General features: G+C 39.1%; 1 protein-coding gene across 1 annotated transcript in view; it reads right to left on the bottom strand.

The window, feature by feature from the left end:
- The window catches only part of ARHGAP10 (Rho GTPase activating protein 10), a 126,533-nt gene that overhangs the window by 17,030 nt on the left and 96,624 nt on the right, over positions 1-12,879 (bottom strand). Inside the window, exon 20 of the mRNA XM_088526548.1 lies at positions 4,170-4,332. Within this exon, the coding sequence (XP_088382674.1) occupies positions 4,170-4,332 (163 nt within the window). The remainder of the gene's footprint in view (positions 1-4,169; positions 4,333-12,879) is intronic.

The raw sequence follows: 12,879 nt of genomic DNA, 5'->3' as shown, positions 1-12,879 counted from the left end.
TAGACATTGCACTACAGAGCACATAGCACACGCAATTGGTCTATCATATCTAACATGCTGTAAACCGGCACTTGGCCTTACTGAGCACTTCATTTCTTTTGCAAGTAATTTCTTATAAGTACTATTATAAGTAACTTTTTTTATTCTTGGTAGGCCTTGTTGTCTTCCACCTCTTCTTTCCAGTGAAATTTGGCAATAAATTCTCACTCCCTCTTACTGTTATTATATGGGCTACTTGCCACAACATATCTGTATTTTTGTCCTCCTTTTCCCATTGCTCTGGGTTTGATGGCTCATTTTCTATATGCTAGCTCATTTTATTTCCTGGATTTCCACCATGGAAATAACCCACCATTTTTCTGTACTCAGCCTTCTTCCTCTCCACATTATCTTCCCTTCATCTACTGTCAGCAGATTTCTGATGCTTCTGGTGACACCTTTCTATGACTTACCAACCCTGTCAACTGACTTCCCGCCAGCTGTCGGTTGCCACAGCATCGGCAGGGAGCAGCAACCTGCAACAGCTTCCAAAAAAAGAAATAGCAAAAACATGGCTAAGAAAGAAAAAGAGTGGAAGAAAAAAAAACAAATTCTTTGGCCAAGAGATCAGATATAGCCCTTCTGCAGATTTGCTTGGGTCTGAAGCAACTCTGAGGGAAGAAAGAGGACAGATTTTGTGGTCTAAAATCCTCAGATAATTTACGGCTGTAGAGTAGATCACAGTTTTGGGGGAAGGCAATAGTTAAGGATGGGAGATGGTCAGAGGTTTGTTTACCTTCTTTGTTGCTTGTTTGTTTACATCCAAGTTGGGATTATGTTATAGGCAAGTCATAAACCATACACACTCCATATAGAGGGAATGAAATGCTTCATGACATGACCTAGTTGTTAAATCCAAGGCACAATCTGACAAATATCAGAGTTTATATTTTCTGCTTTACAAATTTTTGATATTGGCAAACTGAAACAGGTAATGCTGCTTATTGTCAGACAGAAAATGTGATTTATCCCTTCTGGGCTATTCAGAGTTTGGATCCTGTGTCTACCCTGTAACTTGGTGATTGAAAGAAAAGAAAAAAGAAAAAAATCACCACAGAGTTTATGTAAAAATGAAACGTATTTATATTTAGTATTTGGCTTCAGATGGAAGTGTGAAGGTAAATATATCCTCAGGAAAAGAAAGGGTTGAAAGAGTTTAGAATGCAGTGTAGAACATCAAAACAGCAAATCAGGGGCTCGAGAAATAAACACCCCTGCCATAGGGGCAACTACCACTCAACCTTTCATGTCCTCCTACAGCAGTAGATGACAACGCGGGACACATGTCTTATCCAAACAGGGCCTTCAAAGCAATCCTAGCTTCAGGCAGATGCACACTTGCACACTTACAGACATGAGAACCAACAGTTCAGCAGGGCTTCAGAGTGGCACATGTGTGAAAGATCATCTTTCAGCTACACTGTATGCATAGTACATCTTTAACCACTGACATGACAACTGAGCAATCGGGGTTTGCGAGGCGTTTTGGATCTGTGGTAGAGATCTTGCTCTCTAGGCTTCTTTCACCATTTTGCCCATGAAGTCCCCTCCTTCTAGTGGCAGCCTGCAGGTAAGGATGTATTTGCCTTTGCTTGGTGTTCCACACAAGGAGCTGTAGCTCCTTTTGATTTTAAAGGTGAGACAAGGAAAGGGTGTTCATCACAAAAACTCTGCCAGGAAACACCATGCTAACAAAAGCTATCACTCAAGAAAACACAACCTCCTCCTTCTTGAAGGACAATACCACAGAAGGTATTCTTGCTAGCTCATCATGTGTTTTTTACTTAAATTATTTTCATAAACCAGCTGACATATCTGGACCCTCCAGTGCAAGGTCATTCTTCCTGCCACTCCCAGGAAACAAGGCAAGCTGCTCTCCTACTGCAAAGGAGTCACCATCACCTTGTTGACCACATAACTCCATGGCTGATCTCTTACAAGTAACACCCATGTGTTATACAGATCAACAGAAACCTGAGAAACCAAATTCTCTGGTATTTCTGCCTCCCCTGTGCTCAGTATGGTATTTATGGTAGTTCAGTGAAAACCTGTAATTCCATTTCACAGAGGATATTGAGACTTCAAGATCTGCTTTTACTCCAGCTTGGCACAAAACGCAAAACATTATGAAATACTGCACAAACAAAAATGACTGTTCTTCACCCAATTCTGGGACAGTCCGATTTATGAGAGTAGCCTAAGACGAAAGCAGAGTCCAACAGCCAAGGCCACATTTCCTGGAGCTGGGAGAGCTACCACAACTACCTGGTGACTAGTCAGCTGCCACAGCAGCCCATGACATGTAACAACCACAGAAGCCCACCAAGCATATTCTCCAGTGCTGACATTGCCTCTGCTGTTAATAGAGTGGGACTAGTTTGTTTGTTAAGGCTCTCTGAATCATTGAACTAAAATAGGAAAAGAAACCAAATTTGGGATGAAAAAGTAGAGAGAAAACAAATGCACCACTACTACTATGCACTATTCACAAGATATCCTTTCATGGTGCAGGCTTATTACCAAGGTAGCTCTGAAGCAAACTTCTCGGGCTGGGTGAATGGACGAAATAAATTACTTTTGGCAAACAACCTAGATGCTCATACCAATTCACTTGTTGTTTCTTTTTTTTTTCTGCAAACAACTGTTTAAGTACTGTTTCCAACTGAGCAGAAAACCTCAGGCCACCAGACAGAGTTTCCAAAACAGCAACAGAGTATAATTTTCCATGAAAATAAACAAATACAAAAATACCATGTTGCTCCAAACACCTGAAGTCTTTGATTGCTCTGGCTAAAACCAACACTTCCCTCTTCATTCCATGAATTGACATTATCGATATCCTGCTAACCATGTGTTCCCTAATTGGCTATATCTGCTTTTATAATTAGTCCACTCTCAGTGCTTTTCCACATTCGTGCCTTTTGTGCATGTGTGTCAAATACAGCTTCTTGTTAATCCTGCTTCTACTAGTGGGCACCCTTCTCTGCCAGATGGAAACTGCTCAGGAATAAGAAGAATAGTACACAGAAAGATAAGGAAAGACTGATTTTAGTTTTCTACTGAAATAGCTATATATGTGGAAAATATCTAATAGTCTAGAATTCTTTCAATATTTAAGAATAAAATATTGATATAGTTGAAAAGTACTCTAGCACTTAATTACTTGTGCATGTATGTAGAAATATAAACTTATTTTATGGCTAACTGTATATTTTTATTCATTATATACATCTACACTTATATTTTACAGAGATGCTGCATCAACAGAACAGACTATTCAAAATGCCATTATGGAAAATATTGTAACAAATCTTTTCTGCAGATTTACTCCTTCCATCTTCTTGGCACTAGATGGTGGAAAACTTCGTCTTAAGATGTTAGTTTGTATGAACAGCAAACCAGAGAATTCTATTTGAGTTCAGTTTTTCATTCAAAGAAAGAAAAAAAGTAGATATGTTCAGTGCTTGCTGTATCAGCTTTGACTATATATTACAGAGATAGTATTAAGCTTGTAATTTTAGTTTTTGCCAAACTGCAGTCACTGTCAATAAATGAACATTTACAAAGTCTACTGAAAGTGACATATTGCACTTTAATTGGAAAACAGGCATTTAATATGTTAATAACAACATAGATTAACAACTATAATAATCTTGGATAACCTCATCTCACATTCATCAAGTATTCATCCAAAACCTAAATTTGGCCCTGGATTTTAATGGTCTTCCATGTACTTGAGGTATTATGGTGTGGTGCATCTGTCAAGCTGATAAATGGACGCTGCAGCTTAACACCATCTTAAAAATAAAACTGGGGTAATGCATTATACAGAAAATATTTTGCATAATCATTGCCAAAATAAAATCATTTAAAAATTCATAACTATTACAATAAAACACAATAGATTTCTACGGGGGAAAAAAAATCCCTCTACAAACCCAGTCAAATTCAAGTAATCTCTAAGCCGCACACAACATGTAAGCACATAGTATTTTGTAGCAGAAGAAAACAAACACAACTATATTCAGTTTAAAAAGTCACTCACTGTCACCAAACTAACAGGGGGATTGTATTTCACATGCACAATCATACCGGTGCGAAACCATCATCTAATACCCAGTGTTACTTACTGATTTGCTGTCCAGTCTGCAAGATCTCCACTGTCCATAATAAGGTGATTTCTCTCCAGAAGGCCAGGAGGGCTGCTGGAAAACGCTGGCGTAGGAGACTGGGAAGAAAGTGAATCCATACTGCCTGTCGGAGTGTCCTCTTTGGGAAAGCTGTGACTGTCAGCTAGAAAAAATAGCCCAGGTCAGAAAGACACTATAAAATTCTTTTTATGAGCTGAAGAATCTACTTTGGTAACAATGTCCCGAAATACATTCAAGGAGATATTTTATTGTCCCATCTTCAGCAGGTATTTTGGAGGATATTCAATCAGCCAGTCCCCTTTTCGACATGTGCTTTGCAGGGACAAAATGCTCTATTTTGGGGGAGTTGCTTTTAGATAAAATACATCATTTCAGGCAACAAAATAGTTTAGGCCATATGTGTAAGCTGTTGTGCTTCTCTTTAAAAACACAATCTCTAAAAATAATTTAATACTGCTCCAGGAAACAGCTGCTCTCAAAAAATCATAAGCACAATTCTATCAAATGTGAAACCCTGAAACACAGAAAGGTCAGAATAAGTTGGAAATCTGTAAAAACAGGCCATTAAACAACATGTGATAGCCAAGAGTGCTCCTTTTGTTACACCTCTCTGAGGGGGTTCCTTCTACTTGAGCTCACTGTATGCTGGTCTGCTATTTGTTCATATGGGCTGCTCTTAAATTATCACCCAAGTGGCAACACATTCAGAAACGATTGCTTAAGAAAACCTTTAAGGGTCACCATTCCCATCTCTTGAACTGTAGGAGAGGAGGTTACAAATATGTCACAGCACTCGCTGCAAGCCATGCTGACACATATAGCCAAACAGCACATCCCTCATTGTAAAGTTAACCTTCACCACAGAGTTTTTCTCTTTTAAATTTTTATTTAAACAGCAGTACATTATATAAATTCTAAAGGAGGTGTATAAGATGAGGAAAATTACATACATTAAAGTATCCATCATAATGGAGTCCACAGTCTCAAATGGGGCTCATCACTGTTTTCACAATATTAACATTTAAGCCAACATTCACAAGCCTTCCTGCCTCCTTGCATTTCCTCTTCCATTGTATTTGCCCCAGCATTTTTCTGCCTGGCCCCCAGAGCTGTTAAATAACACAAGAGTTTCTCTAGAGTGGTTGTGGATACTGCTGACCCCACAGCTTTGCCATAAAAACAAAACCAAAAATACCAGCTCCTTCAGGAACAGGGGGAAAAAAGAACATCTAAATCCTACCATACCTTCGCAGTGATTTGATCAAAAGCCACAACCCTATAATGTTAGTTTGAAAATTCACCACTTCTATATAAGACCCCTTACAGGAAGAAGTACTATATAATATTATTTTCAAGTAAACAAATCAGAGTCCCTACAGAGAACAACTGAATCTGGTTGCTGAAGCAGAACTAGAGCAGCACTGTTGCAGTGTTTTCTTTCTTTTTTAAAACAAATTAAAAAGAAAAAAAAAACAACAAAAGGTGGACAATGAAAGGCCACACTCAGAGAATGACACCTGCAACTTTATTCCTCCCTTATCCAGTTCAATTCCTTCTGCTGGATGGCAGAAAATAACAGGGCTGCCACCAACTTCCCCAGCACCTCCTCCTCACCCCTCCCAGTGATTCCAAGAGAGCAGCTTCCCTAGAGAGTAAGCTGACATACAGCTAAAACCACTCAAATGATAGAGGTGATCATCTGAAAATTTCTCCCTAAAGCACCTTCTAATTTAAGACTCTAAATTAGCCTGTAGTAACAACACATGATAAGCTCTGAGGAGGAGACTGTTAACCTCAGAAAAATGAGTCATTGCCGTTCCAGCCTGATCCTGCTCCCCTCGCACAGCAGCTCCCTACCACAGCTCCGCACAACCTGCCTTCGTGCAGCAGCTCACATTTACATGACATGACATGAGAACTGGAGGATTGTCAGGTAAAAACTAATTCATTACATCTCATTTTCAGACGTGTGTGTCACAGTGATAAACATCTGAGAGATTAGACAGCAATACTGCAATTTTACTTTATTAAGAAACTGAATTCCTCCAAACTAGGTAGACTGAGTCCTTTTGCCTCAGCCAAGCTCTTTTCAAAAGAGCGGCATAAATGCAAAACGGATTATCAAGCTTCATACTCTGTGTGGGTTCCACCTATTGCTTAATGTCACAAAAACACCATCAGAAAGGAATATTAACCTCTGCTTTAATATTTATGTGCACGACCGACTCGCCACACCTCCCTACAGAAAGCAGCGGCTTCTCTGGCTGCAAGTGGCCTCGCGGAGCGCACAGAACAGGCGGGGGATACCGAGCACTTCCCTTGGCCACGGCTGCTCAAGGCAGAGTCTGAGATCTACAGGCAAATGCATTCGACATTACCAGAAACGAAACTCTGAGTTTGTTTATTAACATACTCACTGATCAGAGCATATACCTTCAATTTGACAGCTTTATCTTCCCCAGGCATGATCGATCTTCCTAATATTTGCAGTATCTCTCATATGAGGAATTTGCACTATGTGAAATTATTTAAACAATCTATCTTTCTATCTTCTTTGTAATACACAAGTTGAACATTCAAGCTTCTCACAGTAAGGCATTTTGCGTTTCTGGAATCATGCACTTCTCTTCTGCGAACCTTTTCCAACTTTCCAAAGTTCTTTCTAAAGAGCATACATCAAATCTGATTTTTTTTTTAATTGTGGCTCCATCGGTGCCATGCTCAGAATTAAATTCCACCACTTACTCCTACTCATCATTCCCATTTGTATATCCAAAGCCCGCACTTTTTTTTTGCTGCAGCTTTACATTAATAGTTCATGATGAGTTGATTGCCCATTGTGACTAATAGACTTAGCAGAGTCACAGTTTCTAAGGACACAGCTCTTTGTTTTGTCCTTAGCAGCTGCATTTTTCCTCCAAGATCTGTAAATTTATTTCTCAACACAGCCAAGCTTATTTTATTTGAAGGGATGTAGCTTGCACAACTACCATGCAACTACCATTGTCATTATTTGCAACTTCTCCTATTTTTGTTTCAAATATAAATACATCCTCAGGGATTTGTATTTACCTCCAAAGCAAAGGTAAAAGATGGGAGAGCATGAGATGTAGTACCAAGCCCTGTTAAACCCATTAAACCCAAGTTTAAACCTCCTGTTCCGTGATGCTTCCTGCACTGACATGCACTAATCTTTCAGCTAGCTCCTAATCCATTTACAGAGTGCTATACTAATATACGATAGCGGTAACATCTCCCTTCTCCCTCGGAGTATCCCAGAGCAGTTAGGTCAAAAACGTTACAAAATTCTAAATATATTAAAAAACATATAGCAACTTTTATGTACCAAATCTATTAACGGGAGGACTTGAATCAAGCTGACACACAGAATTCATCTTAAAAGGATGGCTTCCATTATTGACATTGCTATTCTTCACTCAATTAACTAGCCACCATTTAACCAGAAAGGCTTTCTAAACATGATCTATTGCACTAGTATTCTTCCACTTTCTTGGAAGTTCTTCAGCATGCTACAAGATGTTTTGAAAGTTAATTTTGCCAGGCCATACAACCCCATGACCAGACAATTCTTTTAGGACAAGCTAAATGGCTTCACATTATTCAACATTTTCACCTTCCAACAGGTTTACCTCTGAAGATTCCTGCTTGATCTTCTTTTTATCAGTTTTTCGAAACTTGTACCTTATATCCACTATTTCCTTCCCCCCTGCCCTGTGCTCCGTTAATGTATGTCACTTCATGCAGCCAGTAAAGATCCTAAGCTGCAGTAGATTAGTCTTAAAAGCTCTGGCATGACTGCTTTGTCTAGTGTGTGTTAAGCACTGCTGGAATTGAATCAAGTTCATGGTTTTCATTTTACCTCAGATTCTAACATAGATGGTTAAAGTTTTTACTGTGTTTCTCCTCTGCCCTGTGCTCACCTCCAACGCTGCCTGGCAGTGAGCAGTGCTGTCAGCTCCGTTTCACACTGAATGGCTGGGGTGCCACGTTGGACTGACAGCTCCTTTCCAAGCGGAGCTGCAGAAACTTCCTGTTCAACTTTTCTACTATTTGTGCTTTAGTTCATTCTTACACCATAAAACTGGAAATATATCATTTCTTTTAAAGTTCCTATCATTTTCGGAGTGTATTCTTTGGTGGTCTCAGGGTCACCTTCTCTTCAAAAATTTCCTCCCTTTACTCTCCCATTACATTCATATCTTTGGGTAATAAACAGTGCCAGAACAGATGAAAGACAAGAGGTTTCTCAGTACAAAAGCAATATATGATGCTTTCTCATGAATTTCCATTAAGTCTCCATCCATGAACTTCCCAGCTTTTTTAGCTCTATGTTTGTGGAAAGCCTCTGAGTACTTGGGGCCTTCAGCTAAGCTTAGCTTGCTTCCTGCAGTTGCCAGCAAGCTGCTTCTACAATTTATATCCTCAGCCTTCATGAACAGGTACAATGATCCAGTTTTACTCTGTAGAGTTAAAACTTGTTTCATACTCTCACCACCTTCTGTATACTGACTTTGTAAATTTTCTGACTGTTCAAATCCTTGTAAACTGGTATCTAAATTACATTTTTGGTTCAGTGCTCAAATCACAACACTCATTCAACCTTCTAGCTTCCACTGTGCCTTCACACCTTCACAACACATGCTTGTGCTTTGTCGTTACGGACCACACATAATTTAGACCAGCCCTTCCCAGCAAATATAACAGCTTAGCTTGATCCTCACCATCCACTGGTTGGATCCAGCTGGTACTACTTAGCATTCCTTTTTCAACCTTTTTTTCTTTTTTTTTATTCATTTTCCCCTTTCACATAATGAAAAACCCTTTGGAGAGAAGGAAATACTTACATAGACTAAGACTCACATCATCTAGGTTCTCTTTAACAATCACAGCTTTCAATTCTTTTCTCCTCTTTTGTCTGGATAAGTCTCCAATAGCAAAAGCTCTCAAACCCTCCATACCAGATATCTGAACTCAGTTCTCACCTAACTGAACACAATATACCTCCCAGTTGCCTTTTTTTTTTTTTCTCCTTTTTCTAACTGGCTATTCTATGAATACTTTATTGCTGGCATCTGAAATTGAAAGAAACCAAAATACTTTGGCTGTATCAATAATCAGATCATTATTCTATTCCAAGAATTCTAAATAAGAAAAAACATGTGTAATAAAAGCTAAGAAAAACAAAGAGCTAACACTGTTAATTACTTGTTTGAATGACAGAGTTTTCTTCAAACTTCAGACTGAGTAAACTAAAGCATTGCATATTTTACTATTAAGAGAAAGCCCAATCTTAAGCATCGACATTACAACCAAGATCTACAGTTTAAGTGTAGCCAGAAGATGAAAGCTACACTTTCAGCTAGTTTATGAAAGTGTCTGTTTCTAAAGTAACTGGAGACTAAAATATCCTATTGAGATACACAGGATGCAAGAACAGAACTACTGTATATGCTCAAGTAGTACCTGTACTGTACATGGTACATGTATGTAATTTATTTCACTCTGCCATTGTCATATTGGCCTAACTGCAGACAAGAACTGACAGCAAGAATTACTGAGAACGGCAGAGTGAAGTTGCTACAAAAACCTTTAAAAACCTATTGTCACCTTTAAATCTGATAACTTCTCTACCATGACATGGGGAAGCAGCTGCACTGCTGTGCAGCCACCCATCCTCCCTCATCATCATCACAGCTGCATCCAGCGCCAAGTTAACAAACATTCATTCACCATAAATAGCTAACTTTCCTCAACAATACAGAACTTTAGCCAAGTAGCAAGTAGCTTTGCTCTCGTGTTAATTTGTAGGGATGTGCGCTGTTTTCATTTCAGTGGAAACCTCGTGGTTTGGGGAAACAAAAGAAACAGAAACATACTTGTTCCATGTGCTAGAGTTTGTGCCAACCACGCCAAGCAACTACTGAATTCAGATACTCTCCTACTGCTCCATATCTTCAAGGTTTTCTAATAAATTAAGCCAAGCCACCTATCTCTAAGCAAATTTAGAAACTGTGTACTTTTATTTAGTACACTACTGAATCTGGTCAGCAAAATTGTTTATTACTCACTTCCAGCCACTATTTAACCAAATGAGTCTCCAAACTAAAGCTAAGTCACATCAAAACAGGCTAATAATGATCTATTATTTGGTCTGAAAATATCATAGCAAAAAATATCATAGCTAAAATTTAAAAAAAGAGAGTTATTTCAATTTTCCTGAATAATGAGAGTTTGAAGATCAGATTCCTGCGAATAGCTAGAAAGATAGCTTTATATTACTGCATTTCATTATCCAAGAGCATCCATTATCCTCATTGTGCAGTAAATCCTATACATTGCAGTACTACCTCAATATGCAGCTAGAATACAAGAAAAATGCTATTAGCTCTTAAATAAATTTAGACATCATTACAGACTCACATACCCTAAAACCAATATAGTTTTCATTCAGAAAATGGACAGCAGACGACCCACATGTTCATCAGTTTAATGGTATCTTTCAAAACACATGCAATAAGAGTTAGATCTCCATGCCAGCTACTTCCTTTCGCTCTCAGACAAAATAATTAACACAACTATTACAGTTGACTACACTTTTTCTAGATAAAAAGCAACTTTGATATATTTTTCAATTATGTGCATGTACAAGCATGTGCATCTTAGGCACAACGTAGCTTGCTTGTAGAAAGACTGCTCTTCCCAACTACATAATGATTCAGAAATGTTAGAAAAAGGAGGAAGCAGCAGTAGACAGAATTTGCCTCAAGACTGGCTGATGCAACTCCAGAACTGCAGCTAGAAGGGTGAGTGTTTGAGTTGTGCATGTATACATTTCTTTCTCTTTCCCAGTCACAAGTTATTTAGGGACAAGTGAGAACTGGGGGCCATTACCCTACCCTCCTCCTCTACAATACTTTCTTATTTTTAAAATGCAAAATTCAGTTTTAAAAATACATATTTCCAGACATACACTGAATCTGTAATAGCAAGCAATTACCCAAGGAATACAATTTCAGGTTCTTTCTCACAATCCAGGAGCAACCTTGTTCAGATTACTCCTTTCCTTTAACAATACCCCAAAGACGCAGAGATTTGCAGTAAGACTTTCACTGAGCTAACTAAAACTCTTAAAAGAATTGCAATTTCTTCCTCGAGCTGTGGAAAAGCATCTCAAGACAGTCACAGATAAAATGTTGCACAGTGTTAGTTTATACCACATAATTAAGTTTTGAAACACAACAGAAATCAGATATGAGCATGCTGAGGAGTTTCTCTTTTCATTTGTGTATACTATTATAATAAAAGCAGTATCTAAACTCAAAGACTACTTTTTTTTTCTTTTTTTTTTACTGGAGCATATTTGGCAGGAAGTCACATGCAACCTCCAGCCTCACAAAGCTGGCCAGATGCCACACATAAATTTTACAACCGAAAACTGCAACAAACTGCAAGATGGATTGTCTCATAGATTTCTGGTAGCATCAAATGCCTTGGGTTTCTGCAAGTCCTTTAGCTCGGACCTAGTCCCATATCAAAACCTACCCACAGGACAGTCCTGGTCTAATGAATGACAACAAGAACTATGAGAAAACAAAGTCATCCAGAAAAGGTCATCTGACACTATGACCGGTACAAAATCTTCTCTGATTCAGTAGTGCTTCTTCCATGGCATTAAAAATTTCAAAGTCTATGAAAATATTTATCCACATTTCCCTCTCTTTCTCTGCTATGGTATGTCAGCAATTCTGCTACTCAGCAGCTGGGAGATGTCTCTATGTGAGTCGTCTGAGCCTGCAAAAGGAGGGTGGTCAAACCCCCCTCTCCCCAACTGCCAAAATGAGACCATACTGTGCTGTTGTCTCTTGTCCTTTTTTTTTTTTTTTAGGTTTTTAGTTTGTTTGTTTTAGCTTACTTCACTTGTAATTACTTCCCATGATCATTCAAAAGGAGAAATTTCTTTACCACTAATTCCACAGACTGTGGTGGCATTCAGGCAATGACGAAGAGGAACTGCCCCAGAACTAGGTGCCCTCACAGCATGTACATGTCAGGTCTCTCATACGAATGCTCCTCTGAAGCACTTTTGGCACGCTCACAATACTCAGCTGTGCCTTAGAGAACACCTGAGCCTCTGTCTCTCCTTCTGTGACAGCAGTGACTGAGGGAGGGATAGAGCCAGGTTCCTAGGCATCATTTGGGAGAAGACTGCAAATAAGCGAAGCAGCCATTAGGGAGGTTTGATCAGCTGCTTTAAGTGAACATACAGGTGACACATCTGTTGAAGAAGCTCCTAATCTCCCAGTTGACGAATTTAGAAGGCAGTAGTTCAGAAAACAGTTTTTACTACTTTAGTGTGGTTCTTACTTTCTTTACTACCTCAATTGTCCTACCACTGCCCATGTGTTTGGCACTTCCGGACTAAATTTCTGCAAGTGCAGTTTTTCTCACACATCTTCTGCATGTGCAAGACTGGACCCAGCTACACTGTGGAAGGGAGATTTGGTGCATGGACTTCATCGAACAGTTCTAATAGCAGGAGAGAAAGAGGAAGTTACAGCATTCATCTCATCACCAGAATTTGCACCCGTGCGGCAGAACAAGAACTAGTAAACAGAACAAACTCTTGCTTAGTGGGACAAGCACACTTGCCAGGCACTACCTCTGTTTG

This window comes from Tinamus guttatus, unplaced genomic scaffold (assembly GCF_059628265.1).
Source record: "Tinamus guttatus ecotype Peru unplaced genomic scaffold, ASM5962826v1 Tinamus_guttatus_pri_ptg000247l, whole genome shotgun sequence".
Lineage (NCBI taxonomy): Eukaryota > Metazoa > Chordata > Aves > Tinamiformes > Tinamidae > Tinamus > Tinamus guttatus.
Note: the sequence above shows the minus strand (reverse complement) of the source record. Positions and strands in the feature narration are given on the sequence as shown.